We start from the raw sequence: 14,241 nt of genomic DNA on the forward strand, positions 1-14,241 counted from the left end.
ATTAACGCTATCTCTATCTTTAAGTTTAGGCTCTTAATGGCCTCCCATAGCCACTTTTTATTATGTTACTGCACTTGTTTAAGTGGTTCTGCCCCTGATAGCAGACTCTGTACAGTACTATTTTGGTTACTCTTCTCTTTTTTTATACAGTACATTCATTAGTATGTTAACTCAACACAATGTCAAATTAATAATTAAAGGGTTAGTTCACCCACAAATGAAAATTGTCATTTATTACTCACCCTCATGACGTTCTACACCCGTAAGACCTGTTCATCTTCGGAACACAAATTAAGATATTTTTGATGAAATCTCTAGGCTCAGTGGCCTCTATTGCCAGCAATGTCACTGAACCTGGTCAACCAAAAAGGTACTAAAGACATATTTAAAACAGTTCATGTGAGTACAGTGGTTCAACCTTAATAATATAAAGCGACTAGTGATGGCCGATTTCAAAACACTGCTTCGCAGCTTTACGAATATTTTGTTTCGAATCAGTGGTTCTTTGTTTTTTTTAAATCACTATGTTGAAAAGTCGTTATTTATTTATTTATTTTTTTGGTACACAAAAAGTATTCTCATCACTTTATAATATTAAAATTGAACCACTGTACTCACATGAACTGATTTAAATATGTTTTTAGTAGATTTCTGGATCTTGGGAGGTTTAGTGACATTGCTGGCAATGCAGGCCTCACTGAGTCATTGGATTTCATCAAAAATATCTTAATTTGTGTTCTGAAGATGAATGAAGGTCTTAAGGGTGTGGAACAACAGGAGGGTGAGTATTTAATGACATTAATTTTAGGGTGAACTAACCCTTTAAGACTACCCTTCAAACATTGTTTTTTTAGGACATGAATACTTTTATTCAGCATCAATGTAACTGAAGATTTAACAAGAGTTATTCTGTTCAACAAATAACTAGTTTTAATTAGCCTTTTTTTTTTTTTTTACTTTACATCACTAATTCATTCGAATGCCTTCATCTTTTAGCAACCCAGTTAATGCCAAGAAAACAAGCTCGGCCGGTTCAGCAGACACCTTTGTGTCTCTATGGAGAAACTATCTGATTCTATGTTTTGGTGTGGCCAAACCCAGCATCATGAGCTCCGGTCATCTTCGAGCTTCCACCCCTGAGATCATCACTCCCAGTACAGACAACAACAGCAGCTATGACAACAAGGTGGGTGGGGCTTCTTTAGCATCACGCACCAGTCATGTCTACAGTCATACGCCCCAGTCAGTCATTTAATAACTAGATGGAATCACTGATTAACATTTTGTTCTTTAGATCCTGGGAACGCCGTCTGTGGCCTGGCTGCTGAAGCAGTTGGTCCCTCTGATGCGTTCAGAAAGCATTGAGATCACAGAATCTTTGGTGCTTGGCTTTGGACGCACAAATTCACTGGTTTTCAGGTACTAAGTTGCACATGCTGTATATAAATATACTCTGATGATGAAACGGGACAGTTTTCTCACATTTGGTGAAATCCAAAACCATTTAGATGACTCATTCTCATAGTGCCATGACATTATACAACCAGATTGAAGTCCACTCATTGTCATTTTTGATTATTTTATATCACATACTGTGTTTTAATGTTTTTAATGTGTTATGCAAGTTCAGTGTACGATTTTTAAGATAAGATGTGAGCAGCATACATCTGATGTTCACATTCTAGTCATACCTCAGTTATGCAGTTGTCAAGTTTTTGAATTCCTTAACTTTGATAAGGCGGTGCACAAACACTGTATGCATATAATTTTACCCTGAATGGCGAGGCAGTCAGTCATGGAACAATGTTCAGTTTACTGTGTAATTATAATTGTGCTGTTAAATTTTTTTTTGTATTCATATGCAAAAACTTTAAAAAAAGCAAGTTACATTCTTTTTTCTTTTTTTCATTTTCACATTTTCACAACTAAATCTGAACAAACTTAAATTGCTTCCAAAGCAGTGATCGGATGTCATATTACATTAGTTATGTTCCAATTCTTGGAATCATAAAAGTATTTATGGGAAATAGAGCAATTACTGCTCTATAAACCTTGGCAGCGCAGAATTGATTCTTCTTTAGCCTTATTGATTTTATATTTGTTGTGTCTCGTACAGAGAGCTGATTGAGGAACTGCATCCTTTGATGAAGGAAGCTTTGGAAAGAAGACCAGAGGTCAGTTATATCGTTTTTTGGATTGTTTAGTCAGATCAGCTGGTATGTGCCATAACTTGTTGTATTGTAAATGGCCCGCTCTAGCCATGCATACACAACTTATCTTGCACAACTACAAAATTATCTAAATACAGGGTTCCTACCATCATGGAAACCTTTAAAATGCCAGGGACTTTTAAAAGTGTGATTCCCAGACTTGTAAAATCGATAGTAATTTTTCTAGTAATATGCCTTCCAGAATAAAAAACGGCGAGAGAGAAGAGATCTGCTGAGACTCCAGCTCCTCAGGATCTTTGAGCTGCTGGCGGATGCCGGGGTCATCAGTGACAGGTGAGAAGTATCTTATTATTATGGATTCTGTTCTCTGGACTCCTCCATTGCTTCTCATTATGAACTCACAGGCTATAAAACATGAAATGATCCCCGCCTCTCTGTCTCTCAGCACTAATGGAGCGCTGGAACGTGATACGTTGGCCCTGGGCGCTCTCTTTCTTGAGTATGTGGACCTGACCCGGATGCTTCTGGAAGCTGAGAATGACAAAGACATGGAGATTCTTAAAGACATCCGAGCTCACTTCAGCGCCATGGTGGCCAATCTCATACAGTGTGTCCCAGGTGAAAAAGAAGCAAAAGTTTCACAAACTCAACATACAATTCATGTCAAGATGAAATAAAAATTTAGCCCGTTTGCTTTCTTAATACGCATTCCTGTTTGTGTTGTGCTCGTTTTAATTCATAAATAGTCATAATCTTGTTCTTCCTACTTTAAATATTTATTCCCCAAGTTAAGTAATGACATCATACTGACGGTCTTGAAGCTGTATCTCGCTCTGGGAAGTGCTCCACATTTTTTTTGTTTAGGAAATGGAATTGATTGCTAGGTGACGTGTGCTCCTGACGTCAGTCTTGATTTAGACTCCCTAGTGGAGGCACTGCCCAAAATAGCAGTAGATTAGATGTAGAGCCACTTCATGGGCAAATGAAAAGAGATGTTCTGTGGTTAGCCATTTCCCTATTCTCCCTCAAAAAACTTAACTAAAACCATTCAGGTTTTAAAATGTTTGAAATTGTTTAATCATAAAGTTGTCCTCCTTCTTTTGAGATCTAATCCCTCTCTTCCCCTCTTTTTGTTTCATAGTGCATCATCGGCGTTTCCTCTTCCCTCAGCAAAGCCTTCGACACCACCTCTTCATCCTTTTCAGTCAATGGGCCGGGCCCTTCAGTATAATGTTCACGCCCCTGGATCGCTATAGTGACCGCAACCATCAGATCACTCGATACCAGTATTGTGCTCTTAAGGTAGTACAGACTACGCTGATTTCATTGATAGTTTTACATTATTTTGATAACCATTTTTATGTTGTCCCCTTTTCCATTGCACAGTACATTTTGTTTTGGATTGTTGCTGTTTTTTTTTTTTCATTTAAAGAAAGTACATTATTCATAAATAATGTTAAATAATAATATTTATATTATTCAAAAGATATACATTATCAGTCAAAATTTTAGGGTCATTTTTGGAAAGTCTCTTATGCTGACCAAGGCTGCATTTATTTAATCAAAAAAAAAAGTAAAAACAGTAATATTATGAAATATATTAAAATAAAATTTAAGCTGTTTTCTATTTGATTATATTTTAAAATTTAATTTATTAAATTTATTTAATCTATTTTAATTTAAATGTAATTTATTCTTGTGATGGCAAAGCTGAATTTTCAGCATCATTACTCCAGTCTTCAGTGTCACATGATCCTTCAGAAATCATTCTAATTTGCCGATTTGGTGCTCAAGAAATTTTTCTATTTATTATCGAAAAACACAATACAATTCAATTCAATTCACAATTATTTGTATAGCCCTTTTCACGGTACATATCATTTCAAAGCAGCTTTACAGGAAATGCATGTCAACATTACAATTTAGAGTGATCTGTTAACAGAGGGGCCTGTGTCCAAATTATGTAATTTCAGAAATGTACATATACAAATCATGCAGTTAGCTAACAATGTATTAATTTAAATAATGTGTTAATTTAATGTAGAAACAGCTGCTGGCAATACATTTTTCAGGATTATTTAACGAATAGTAAAGAACAGCATTTATTTTAAAATAGTTTTTTTTTTTTTTTTGTAATATTAAAAAAGTCTTTACTGGCACTTTTGATCAATTTGATACATCCTTGCTGAATAAAAGTAGACATTTCTGTAAAAAAATTTACCCAAACTTTGCAATAATAATATATATTCAAAATTTCATAAAAAAAAACAGGCATAGAGTCAAACACAGGAATCAGTCCAAATAAGTTATGACACAGCAGAAATACACAGGCAAATCCAAGAATGGGCAACCAATGAATCAATTAACCAAAACACAAGAAACCAGGAGAATGCTCAGAATTGCAGTGTTACACTAAACAAGACTTCGCAGGGAATGAATGAGAGAACAGGGTTTATATAGGTGGAGAAACACAGGGATAATACACAGGGATAATGAGTGATGAGACACAGGTGCACTCAAAAAAATAACTCTTTGAACGTACATAAAAAATCATGTAAAGGATTTCCACATGATTAATTTGCTTTATTTCAGCATTATGCAATTCTTTTATTCCAATTTAATGTACTTACGTTGGGTCAACTTAATTTATTAAGGTTGATTCAACTTATTTACTATGGATGTGCACATCTTAATTTAACAGTGTCAGCCCAACTAATTTGCAATGTTTTGGAAAATAAATAAAAAGCAATAAATAATTAAATAATAAATAAATTGTTTTCATATACATTGATTTTTACAATTAATTCTTCTTGTTTAATTTCGTGATTTATATAACTTTTGTGATGTTCTGTGTTAGAAATCTAGATGTTACACTGGATTCATCCTAAATTGACCAAAACCAAAAACATTGTAAAGCCTAAATTGATCATATGTCCATTGGTGGCAATGGTTTTACAATCAACATAGGTTTACAATGCTTTTGGGAAATGCAACCCAGAGCACTACCACAGTAATTTTCTTTCTTATTAAAGTAATTTGAAAGTTTGTTAGCAGGTCCTCAACCCAAGCACAAGTGCAACAATTCACCACAATGGTAACCCTAAAACTATTAATCAACAGAAACTTTTAAATACCAACATAATAGAACAGTAAACATTAAAAAGTCTTTCCATTTTCTCATCTTCCTAAAAACTGCTTAAAATAACACTTTATTTCAACATTTACAGTCCTAGTTCAGCCCCTTTGCAAAGCATGATGGGTATAAGTGAAAATCCTGTTTGGTTGAGTCCTGGTTGGGTTTACTTGATTGAAACATGAAAACATCAAGTTAAGTCAAAGAGTAATCGTTTCAAGTCAATTTAACATGAATCAATCACATTTAAACCAGAAACCTGATACAATGGTGTTGAATCAAAATAAATTGTTTAAATAAACTGAACAGCATCAAAAAAATCTTTTTTTTTTGAGTGTGTAAGCAATCATGGTTGATCAGTCCAGGCAGATGATTATGGGGAATGGAGTCCATGATAGTGTGGAAATAGTCCTGGTTGGAGTGCCCTCTGGTAGTAGTCCCGGGCACTCTAACTGGTGATCCTGACAGGAACGGGGTGATGTTTAACCCTGACTCTAATTTAAAACATTCCTTGTGTTGCTAATTCAGACCGCAGATATATACTCCACTAATTTTATCTCCAGAGGTCTACTTATAGCCAAGGAAGTGCTGTAGTCATTTACAGTGCAAGACCTCAATGTGGACACACATGCCAAAGAGACAAAAGTGGGTCCATTAAGTGACGAATGAGTCCATTTGTGATGACAGCGCATGTGTGCTCTGTTTTGTCTGTGGGAACCGCATACTCGTAATGTCGGCTCTGTGCAGATTGACGACATGTAAACATACTGTTCATGTCTGGTTTGTTCAGCTTAGGATTTCTGGAAAAATTACACCCACCTCTAAAGCTATATTGTTTGTGTGTGTACGTGTAGCTTCTTGTTTTGCCGCAAACCCCTTCCCCGTAATGGAAAGATGGGTGTTGTAAGACGATCATATATAATGTTGTAGCTATTGTAAAAGGTGTGTAATTTCAAGACCCTGGTGTCAGTAAATCATACAATCATCCAGAACATGATATGAGCCCTGTGAGCCTCTTCACTGTTTCTTTGAAGTATTTTTTTGTTTTGTTTTGTTCTGTTGGACACGATAGGACGTGATTTCCTCAAAACAGGAAATTCCAAGTTTTTCATGAAAGCATTGCATGAAAGAATGTTGTTTTTTTCTTCCTTTCACAGGCCATGTCGACTGTGCTTTGTTGTGGCCCTGTGTTCGACAACGTAGGGCTCTCTCCTGATGGCTACCTCTATAAGTGGCTGGATAACATCCTTGCCTGTCAGGATCTGCGGGTATGCAGCCAAACACTCTGCAACAACATGACACACATACGTTCTCACTCGCTGCTTTGGTGTTGATAGTGCTAAACAAACACAACCATCTTTAAAATTGATTTGAACCCTTTGACCCAGTGCAAATTTGCTCGGGGACTTTTCATAAGATAAGCCACTTTTCTTAGATGTCTCTCTCTCTTTCCCAGCTTGTGAATGAGCAATGTTTTGTTTTGCATTGTTCTGCAATATGTTGGTTCTTGAAGTGAAATCTGGCTTTGAGCCCTGAAATATTTGTGAAGTTAGAACAAGACCGTACACTTCCGTTCAAAATTTTGGGGTCAAAAAGATTGTTTTAATGTTATGTTCACCAAGGCTGCATTTATTTGCTCAACAAATACAGAAAAAAAAAAAATATTGTGAAATATTATTAAAGTTAAAATAACTGTTTTCTATTTTAATATATTGTAAAATGTAATTTATTCTTATGATGGCAAAGCTGAATTTTCAGCATCATTACTCAGTCTTCAGTGTCACATGATCCTTCAGAATTCATTCTAATATGATTTGATGCTCAAGAAACATTTCTTATCAGTTATTATCAATGTTAAAAATAGTTAACATATATTATATTTAATTCAGAATTCATTGATGATTAGAAAGTTCAAAAGAACAGCATTTATTTGAAATAGAAATATTTTGTAACATTATAAATGTATTCACTATCACTTTTGATCAGTTTAATGTATCGTTGCTTAATTAAAGTATTCATTAAAAAAAAAAAATCTGACCCCAGGCTTTTGAATGGCAGTGTATATCAATGGAAACAGAGGCACAACTCTGGGATTATTATTCAATGCAATTTCCTATATAATTTTCTAAGCCTTCAGTAATTTATATGAAACTCATGACTAAAAATATTCTGAAAAAATATTGGTGTACAGTGGTATAACTGGTCTTCCAGCCTGGTGAAGTGCCCAAATCTCCACTAAAACCAGCAAACCAGACCAGTTTGACCCAACTGATCTGACAAGCTAAGACCAGAACCAGCCTAGACTCTTTTAAGATGTTTCAACATCAATTATATTGACACAACTTTAATAATAATGCTGAAAAATCCAGCTAAAGCCTGATGGCACCTAGTTTTACATGATCTATTTCTGGTCAAAGCTGGTCATTAGCCAGTCCAAGTTGGTTATAAGATGGTTTATGTACTATTTGATCAGTTTGACTACCAGCTAGTGAAGCCTAGGTCAAACTGGTTAGCGCTGGTAAAACATCTTCAGCTAAGCTCAGAACCTGATGTTGTTTTCATAAACTGCTTAGACTAGTCTTACAAGTGTTACAGTTTTTTTCTTTAAGACGGCTGATTGCATAAAATAATAGATGGTCTAATTTGAAAGTGAAAAGCAAGACTGATTACCCCTTAGCTAACCTGCTAGTCAGTCAGACTACTTATAAAGACATAGTCTTAACATAGTGGCTCTATTTATAGAACTGGCCCTCTGTTCAAACAACAAAACAACTTTGACTGGTTGACCATCTTGACCACCATGATAAGGTCATGTTGGTCAAGATGGTCAACCAGTCAAAATGACCGTGTTTCTTCACCAGCTAAGGTGGTTTTTCTATCACCAATCACTTCAATAGATAACAAATGTGATCCTCTGATCTGATCCTCCTCAGGTGCATCAGCTGGGCTGTGAGGTGGTGGTTCTTCTGCTGGAACTTAACCCAGATCAAGTGAATTTATTTAACTGGGCCGTGGACCGATGTTACACTGGCTCCTGCCAGCTGGCCTCTGGGTGCTTCAAAGCCATCGCCACTGTCTGTGGTAGCAGGTATGCTGGGGACTGAAAAGCCAGAGCAAATATTGATTTTTAAAATAAAAAAATTTAATGCACATTAAACCGTTCAAAAGTTTGAGGCTGGTAAGATTTTCACATGATCCTTCAGTAATCATTCTAATATGCTGATTTGGTGCTCCATTATTATCAACTGTGTAAACAGTTGTGCTGCTTAATATTTTGTGGAAACTGTTGTACATTTTTTTCAGGATTACGGAATAAATGCATAATGAATAAAGTTTAATAGAACAGCATTTATTTGAAATAGAAATCTTTTGTAACTTTATAAATGTCACTTTTGATTAATTTAACGCATTAATAAAAGCTGAATAGAATTATTCATTTTTATATTTAAAAACTTGTATTGACACCAAACTTTTGAACGATAGTGTAAGTCAATACCTTTACCTTTAATATGACATTATAAAAAATTCCATAAAGTATACAGTTAGGTTTCTTCAGATGTTTTCTTTTGCCAGATTTCCCACATCAGATAAATCCCCATTCAATAGAGCTTTGGTGGCCTGTGTTCTTTCTCAGTTGTTTACATATATAATGCCAAGACTAGATGTATGATCTTTGGAACAAAGCCCCTCATTCACATATTTATCAAAACCAATCTAAGTTGTTTTTATGTAGGTGATCTTTTATTTTCCTTCACAGAAACTACTCCAGTGATATTGTGACTCTGCTGAACCTTGTTCTCTTCAAAGCATCCGACACCAACAGGGAGATCTACGAGATCGCTATGCAATTAATGCAGGTTAGAGAGAGAACATTCTCTGCCATAGAAGTGTTGCAATAATAGAGAGTGTCCTGGATTAAATGGTGTGTTTGTGTGCTAATCTGTTTATATGCTTGCGTGTTTTTTTCTGGTTGAAAGGTTCTGGAGGCCAAACTGTCTGTGTATTCTAAGAGGATTGTGGAACAGAAAAGTGGTACTATTCTGTATGGGACACACGGGCCTCTTCCACCCCTCTACAGTCTCTCTGTAACCCAGCTTTCTAAGCAGCTTGCCAGGATGTACCCTGAACTAACCCTGCCCCTTTTCTCAGGTATAAAATGGAGGATAAAGATGGACACAGACTGCGTGTGTTAATGACACTCTCTTATAGCTGAAACCCTTAAAGGGTTAGTTCACCCAAAAATGAAAATTCTGTCATTTATTACTCACACTCATGTCGTTCCACACCCGTAAGACCTTTGTTCATCTTTGGAACACAAATTAAGATATTTTTGATGAAATCCGAGAGGTTTCTCTCCCTCCATAGACTGCAACATAACTACCACTTTCAAGGCCCAGAAAGGTAGTAAAAACATTGTTAAAATAGCCCATGTGAATACAGTGGTTCAGCAAAAAAACAAAACAAACAAACATAACGACTTTATTCAACAATTTCTCTTCCGTGTCAATCTCTTACGCTGTTCATGCTGTAAACACAGTGCAGCGTTTACGGGTTCTATGTCAGACGCATACGTTTTTGTGCTCACATGAACGGCATCAGAGACTGACACGGAAGAGAATAAATTGTTGAATAAAGTTATTTTTGTTTTCCAAAATGTATTCTCGTCACTTCATAAAATTAAGGTTGATGACATCTTTACTACTTTTCTGGGGCTTGAAAGTGGTAATTACGTTGCAGTCTATGGAGGGACAGAAAGTTCTTGGATTTTATCAAATACATGTTCATTTGTGTTCTGAAGATGAACAAATGTCTTACGGGTGAGTACTTAAAGGGATAGTTCACCCAAAAATGAAAATTTGATGTTTATCTGCTAAGCAGATAAACATTAAATTTTCATTTTTGGGTGAACTATCCCTTTAATGACAGATATTTATTTTTTGGGTGAACTAACCCTTTAAAACCATAAACTTTCAACTGCAAAAATGTGATTATTTATGGTTTAAATACAGCTTAAGCTCAGCATCTGTGGCATAGTGTTATTTTAATATTATTTATATACTACTGTATTATTTAATAGCATTTTAAATGAACTTTTAGCTTTATATTTTCAATTATAATTATAATTTTAATATAGTTTTAATTCTGATCCAAGTTTTATTCTATTTTATTTTAGTTAGTTTCTAAGGCATCATTCTAATTTTTTAAGTATAAGTTTTTTCATCTATTTTATTTTACGTTTATTTTAATGAATAAAAATGATTTTGAATAGTTTTATTTAACAATGACAACTCCTGCACTAGGCTGTCTATTATCATAGAAAATAATTTTGAGTAAATTCCATTTAAAATATACAGTTGTCACATTGTTTCTAAAATATAACCATAACTCTTAAACATTATACTTGTTACTGAAGGAGAAATGTGTGAAGTTATAACCAATTTCTTTTTTGAAAGATACCAGGAAATGACATATTGTTACTATCTGTAAAATACTGGACATGAATGCCTGGAGCAAACTTCACTTACAGGATATTATTCCATCTAGAAAAGTAATTCTACCTCAACCCGTATGACTTGAATAATATATATTATATATAGTTGTCATATTTCTGCACATTTACCTCTCCAGTACAGTTGCACCATTGACTTTCATTGTACGTGAATTATTGCTTTTTTCTTTTAAACACATTTTCCTTTTCTGGACCTTAAAGTGCATTTAACCTGAAATATTCTTTTAGCCAAAAGCAAATTCACCCAAACATGTAGAAACACCATTCATATTTATATATATGAAGCTCTATTTTTTTGTATCTCTCATCCCTAGAGGTAAGTCAGAGGTTTCCCACCACTCATCCAAACGGCCGTCAGGTCATGTTGACCTACCTGCTCCCTTGGCTCAGTAACATTGAGCTGGTGGATGGAGGTCTGCTGCCCATAGTCTCGAATTCGAACAGCCCTGGGGACAACAGGAAGGGATACACTCACAACACCTCAGCACCTCACCTGCTCCGTGGTACAGGCTGGGGGTCACTGCAGGCCTCTTCTCTGGTCCTAAACAACCTCATGTTCATGACCGCAAAGGTATGACAGTGACTGTTACTTGCTTAATTAAAAAACTATGGATATCAATACAGCATATTGAGTTGTGTGTCTCCGTGTGTGCCAGTATGGAGATGATGTCCCAGGTGCAGAAATGGAGAATGCTTGGAACGCTCTCGTCAGTAATGAAAGGTGGACTAATAACCTGCGGACCACCCTGCAGTTCCTCATCAGCTTATGTGGAGTCAGTAGTGACACCTCTCTCCTGCCTCATGTAAGTCTTGTATTTTTTTTTTATTTCATTATATTTTGGTTTGATGTCAAGATTTTATTAAAGGGTTAGTTCACCCAAAAATGAAAATTCTGTCATTAATTCTGTTACAAACCCGTAAGACCTTCGTTTATCTTCAGAACACAAATTAAGATATTTTTGATGAAATCCAAGAACGTCATAACAAATTTCAAGGCCCAGAAAGCTAGTAAAGACATCATTAAAATAGTCCATGTGACTTCAGTGGTTCAACCTTAATGTTATGAAGCAACAAGCTCTCTGATTTCATCAGAAATATCTTAATTTGTGTTCTGAAGATGAACGAAGGTCTTACAGGTGTGGAACGGCATGAGGGTGAGTAATTAATGACATAATTTTCATTTTTGGGTGAACTAACCCTTTAATAAAGCAGGTCATTTGATTAGAGAATGAAACCTAAGTTGTCAAGTTTGAGTATGTGGACTGTCCTCTATTTATGCTCAGATTAAGAAGGTGGTGATCTATCTGTGTCGCAACAACACCATTCAAACCATGGAGGAGCTGCTTTATGAACTTCAGCAGACAGATCCTGTGAACCCTGTTGTTGTGCACTGTGACAATCCTCCATTTTATCGCTTTTCAGCCACAAGCAAAATTACCACCACCACTTCCGGTATGCAGAACTGTATATATCTGTCGAGGCAAAACATTGTAAATGCATAAAGCAAAATGACAGTAAAATAGTGTTCATGTGTTGGTCATATGACACATGCTGTATTAATAAATATGTCTCTAAAGGTCCAACTTCCAGTAGCAAAACATTAGTGTGTGGCCAGGAAAACATCCTTGACACGGATAACTCGCCAGTCACAAAGGAGTGTGATGACAGGTATGTCCCACAGACCACACAATTTACTTTATGTGCCTTAAGACTATTTTCCTGTTAACATTTCACATAACTCAATAAAAATTCATCTTGAAACTGACACCTTCATCCAAAGAGACTTCTTATACTTCTTATACATTTCCACTGGAGCAAGTTTAACCGCCTTGATCGATAGCAAAATGATTTTGTGTGTTTATATATAATACATGCATTAACAAAAGTCAATTTTTTTTCTGTCCACCAAAGGCTGAGCAACATCTTACGAGCACATAACCGCCTGGAGTCTCGGTACAGCAGCAGTTCTGGAGGTTCCTACGACGAGGAAAAGAGTGAGTGAAGTTTGACATTGATCCATGGATGTCGAGACAGTTCTGGCCCAAGGGCGTTAAATATTATTTTATCTTTTTTTTTAGTTTAGACTATCTCATTTCTTTTGTGAATTTGAGATATTTCTGATAGCTGGCTCAGGTAATACATTTCAGCTTGAAATAGCTTAAGCTTAATGGTTTTTGAGCATGATTGCTTTAGACATGAGGTATGACAGTTGTGGAGTTTGTCTGTCTACATACCACTCGTGCTTCGAGGGTAAAATCCAGTTTTATTACAAGCCTCACGGATGAAAGGCATCCTGTCAGGAATGACATGTTGACCCTTTTTGCTTTGCCTACAGGTGAACCGCTCCCACCATATGCCATGTGGCTTATGAGTGTGCTGGAAACCAATCAGCCGCTTCCTCTTCCCATGCCAGTTAATGGAGGCTGCTGGGCACCGCTGGTCGATTATCTTCCCGAAACAGTAACCCCACGAGGACCCCTCCACAGGTCAAGCTTCCTTTGTTTTTTGTTTTGTTTTGTTTTGTTTTGTTTTTTGTTTTGGTTTTTTTGTTTGTTTTTTTGTTTTGTTTTGTTTTTTTTGTTTGTTTTGTTTTGTTTTGTTTTGTTCTGTTCTGTTCTGTTTTGTTTTGTTTTGTTTTGTTTGTTCTGTTTTGTTTGTTCTGTTTTGTTTTTCGTATTTTGAAAGCATAACCATATCTCTTAAACTTTATACTTGTTACTGGAGGAGAATGGAGGAGAAATGTCTGTGATAGAGTCAGTTATCCTTTAATGATGTTGGAATCGTCGTCTCATCTTAGTAATGGAAAATAGGTCTTAAACATTTTTCATTATAGATTTCGTTAACGAAATAATACTAGTTATAACCAAGCTTTCAATTCATGCTGCGACCATGTAAATCTGAAAAACCTGCACAAATATATCAGGAAATTACATAATGTTACATGGACACCTGAAGCAAACTTCACCTACAGGAAATTATGTTATCTATCTAGAAAAGTAATTCCACCTCAGCCAGACAATTTCATATCCTATTTTATAACAAATATCAACAATATATTTGTTATTGGAGAATTTATAAAAATGCTTTAACAAAAAAATTAACAAAAATTTCCAGTGCCATAGATTTCTATCGAAAGTGATTTCTTGCATTTTTGTGATTTATTTATTTACGTTAAAGCATTCATCAAGTTACAAAAATAACTCTCTTCTTCTTCATATTATGTAACAACCTTTTATTCAGATTTAGATTCAGTCAAAGTCTAGACAGTCACCCAGACTAGAATTGCATGCTGTTTTTTTAAAGCACTGTAACTTGACTCAGTTTAATTTAATCTCTCATGATAAAACACAATTCTTATCATTCCCACAGATTATGTAACTCTGGAATCTTAAAGCATGTCACTCTGCAATTATCAGACAGATGGAAAA

The 14,241-nt window shown here is 35.5% G+C and overlaps 1 protein-coding gene across 1 annotated transcript in view; it reads left to right on the top strand.

The window, feature by feature from the left end:
• frya (furry homolog a (Drosophila)) overlaps positions 1-14,241 on the top strand; it is a 70,598-nt gene that overhangs the window by 26,174 nt on the left and 30,183 nt on the right. Inside the window, 16 exon segments of the mRNA XM_048162012.1 lie at positions 997-1,186; positions 1,295-1,419; positions 2,117-2,174; positions 2,413-2,504; positions 2,617-2,789; positions 3,313-3,473; positions 6,462-6,572; positions 8,238-8,392; positions 9,062-9,161; positions 9,282-9,453; positions 11,128-11,384; positions 11,470-11,616; positions 12,097-12,265; positions 12,391-12,481; positions 12,725-12,807; positions 13,149-13,299. Of these exon segments, the coding sequence (XP_048017969.1) occupies positions 997-1,186; positions 1,295-1,419; positions 2,117-2,174; positions 2,413-2,504; positions 2,617-2,789; positions 3,313-3,473; positions 6,462-6,572; positions 8,238-8,392; positions 9,062-9,161; positions 9,282-9,453; positions 11,128-11,384; positions 11,470-11,616; positions 12,097-12,265; positions 12,391-12,481; positions 12,725-12,807; positions 13,149-13,299 (2,235 nt within the window).

The sequence above is a fragment of the Megalobrama amblycephala genome, linkage group LG16, assembly GCF_018812025.1.
Source record: "Megalobrama amblycephala isolate DHTTF-2021 linkage group LG16, ASM1881202v1, whole genome shotgun sequence".
NCBI classification, from domain to species: Eukaryota; Metazoa; Chordata; class Actinopteri; order Cypriniformes; family Xenocyprididae; genus Megalobrama; species Megalobrama amblycephala.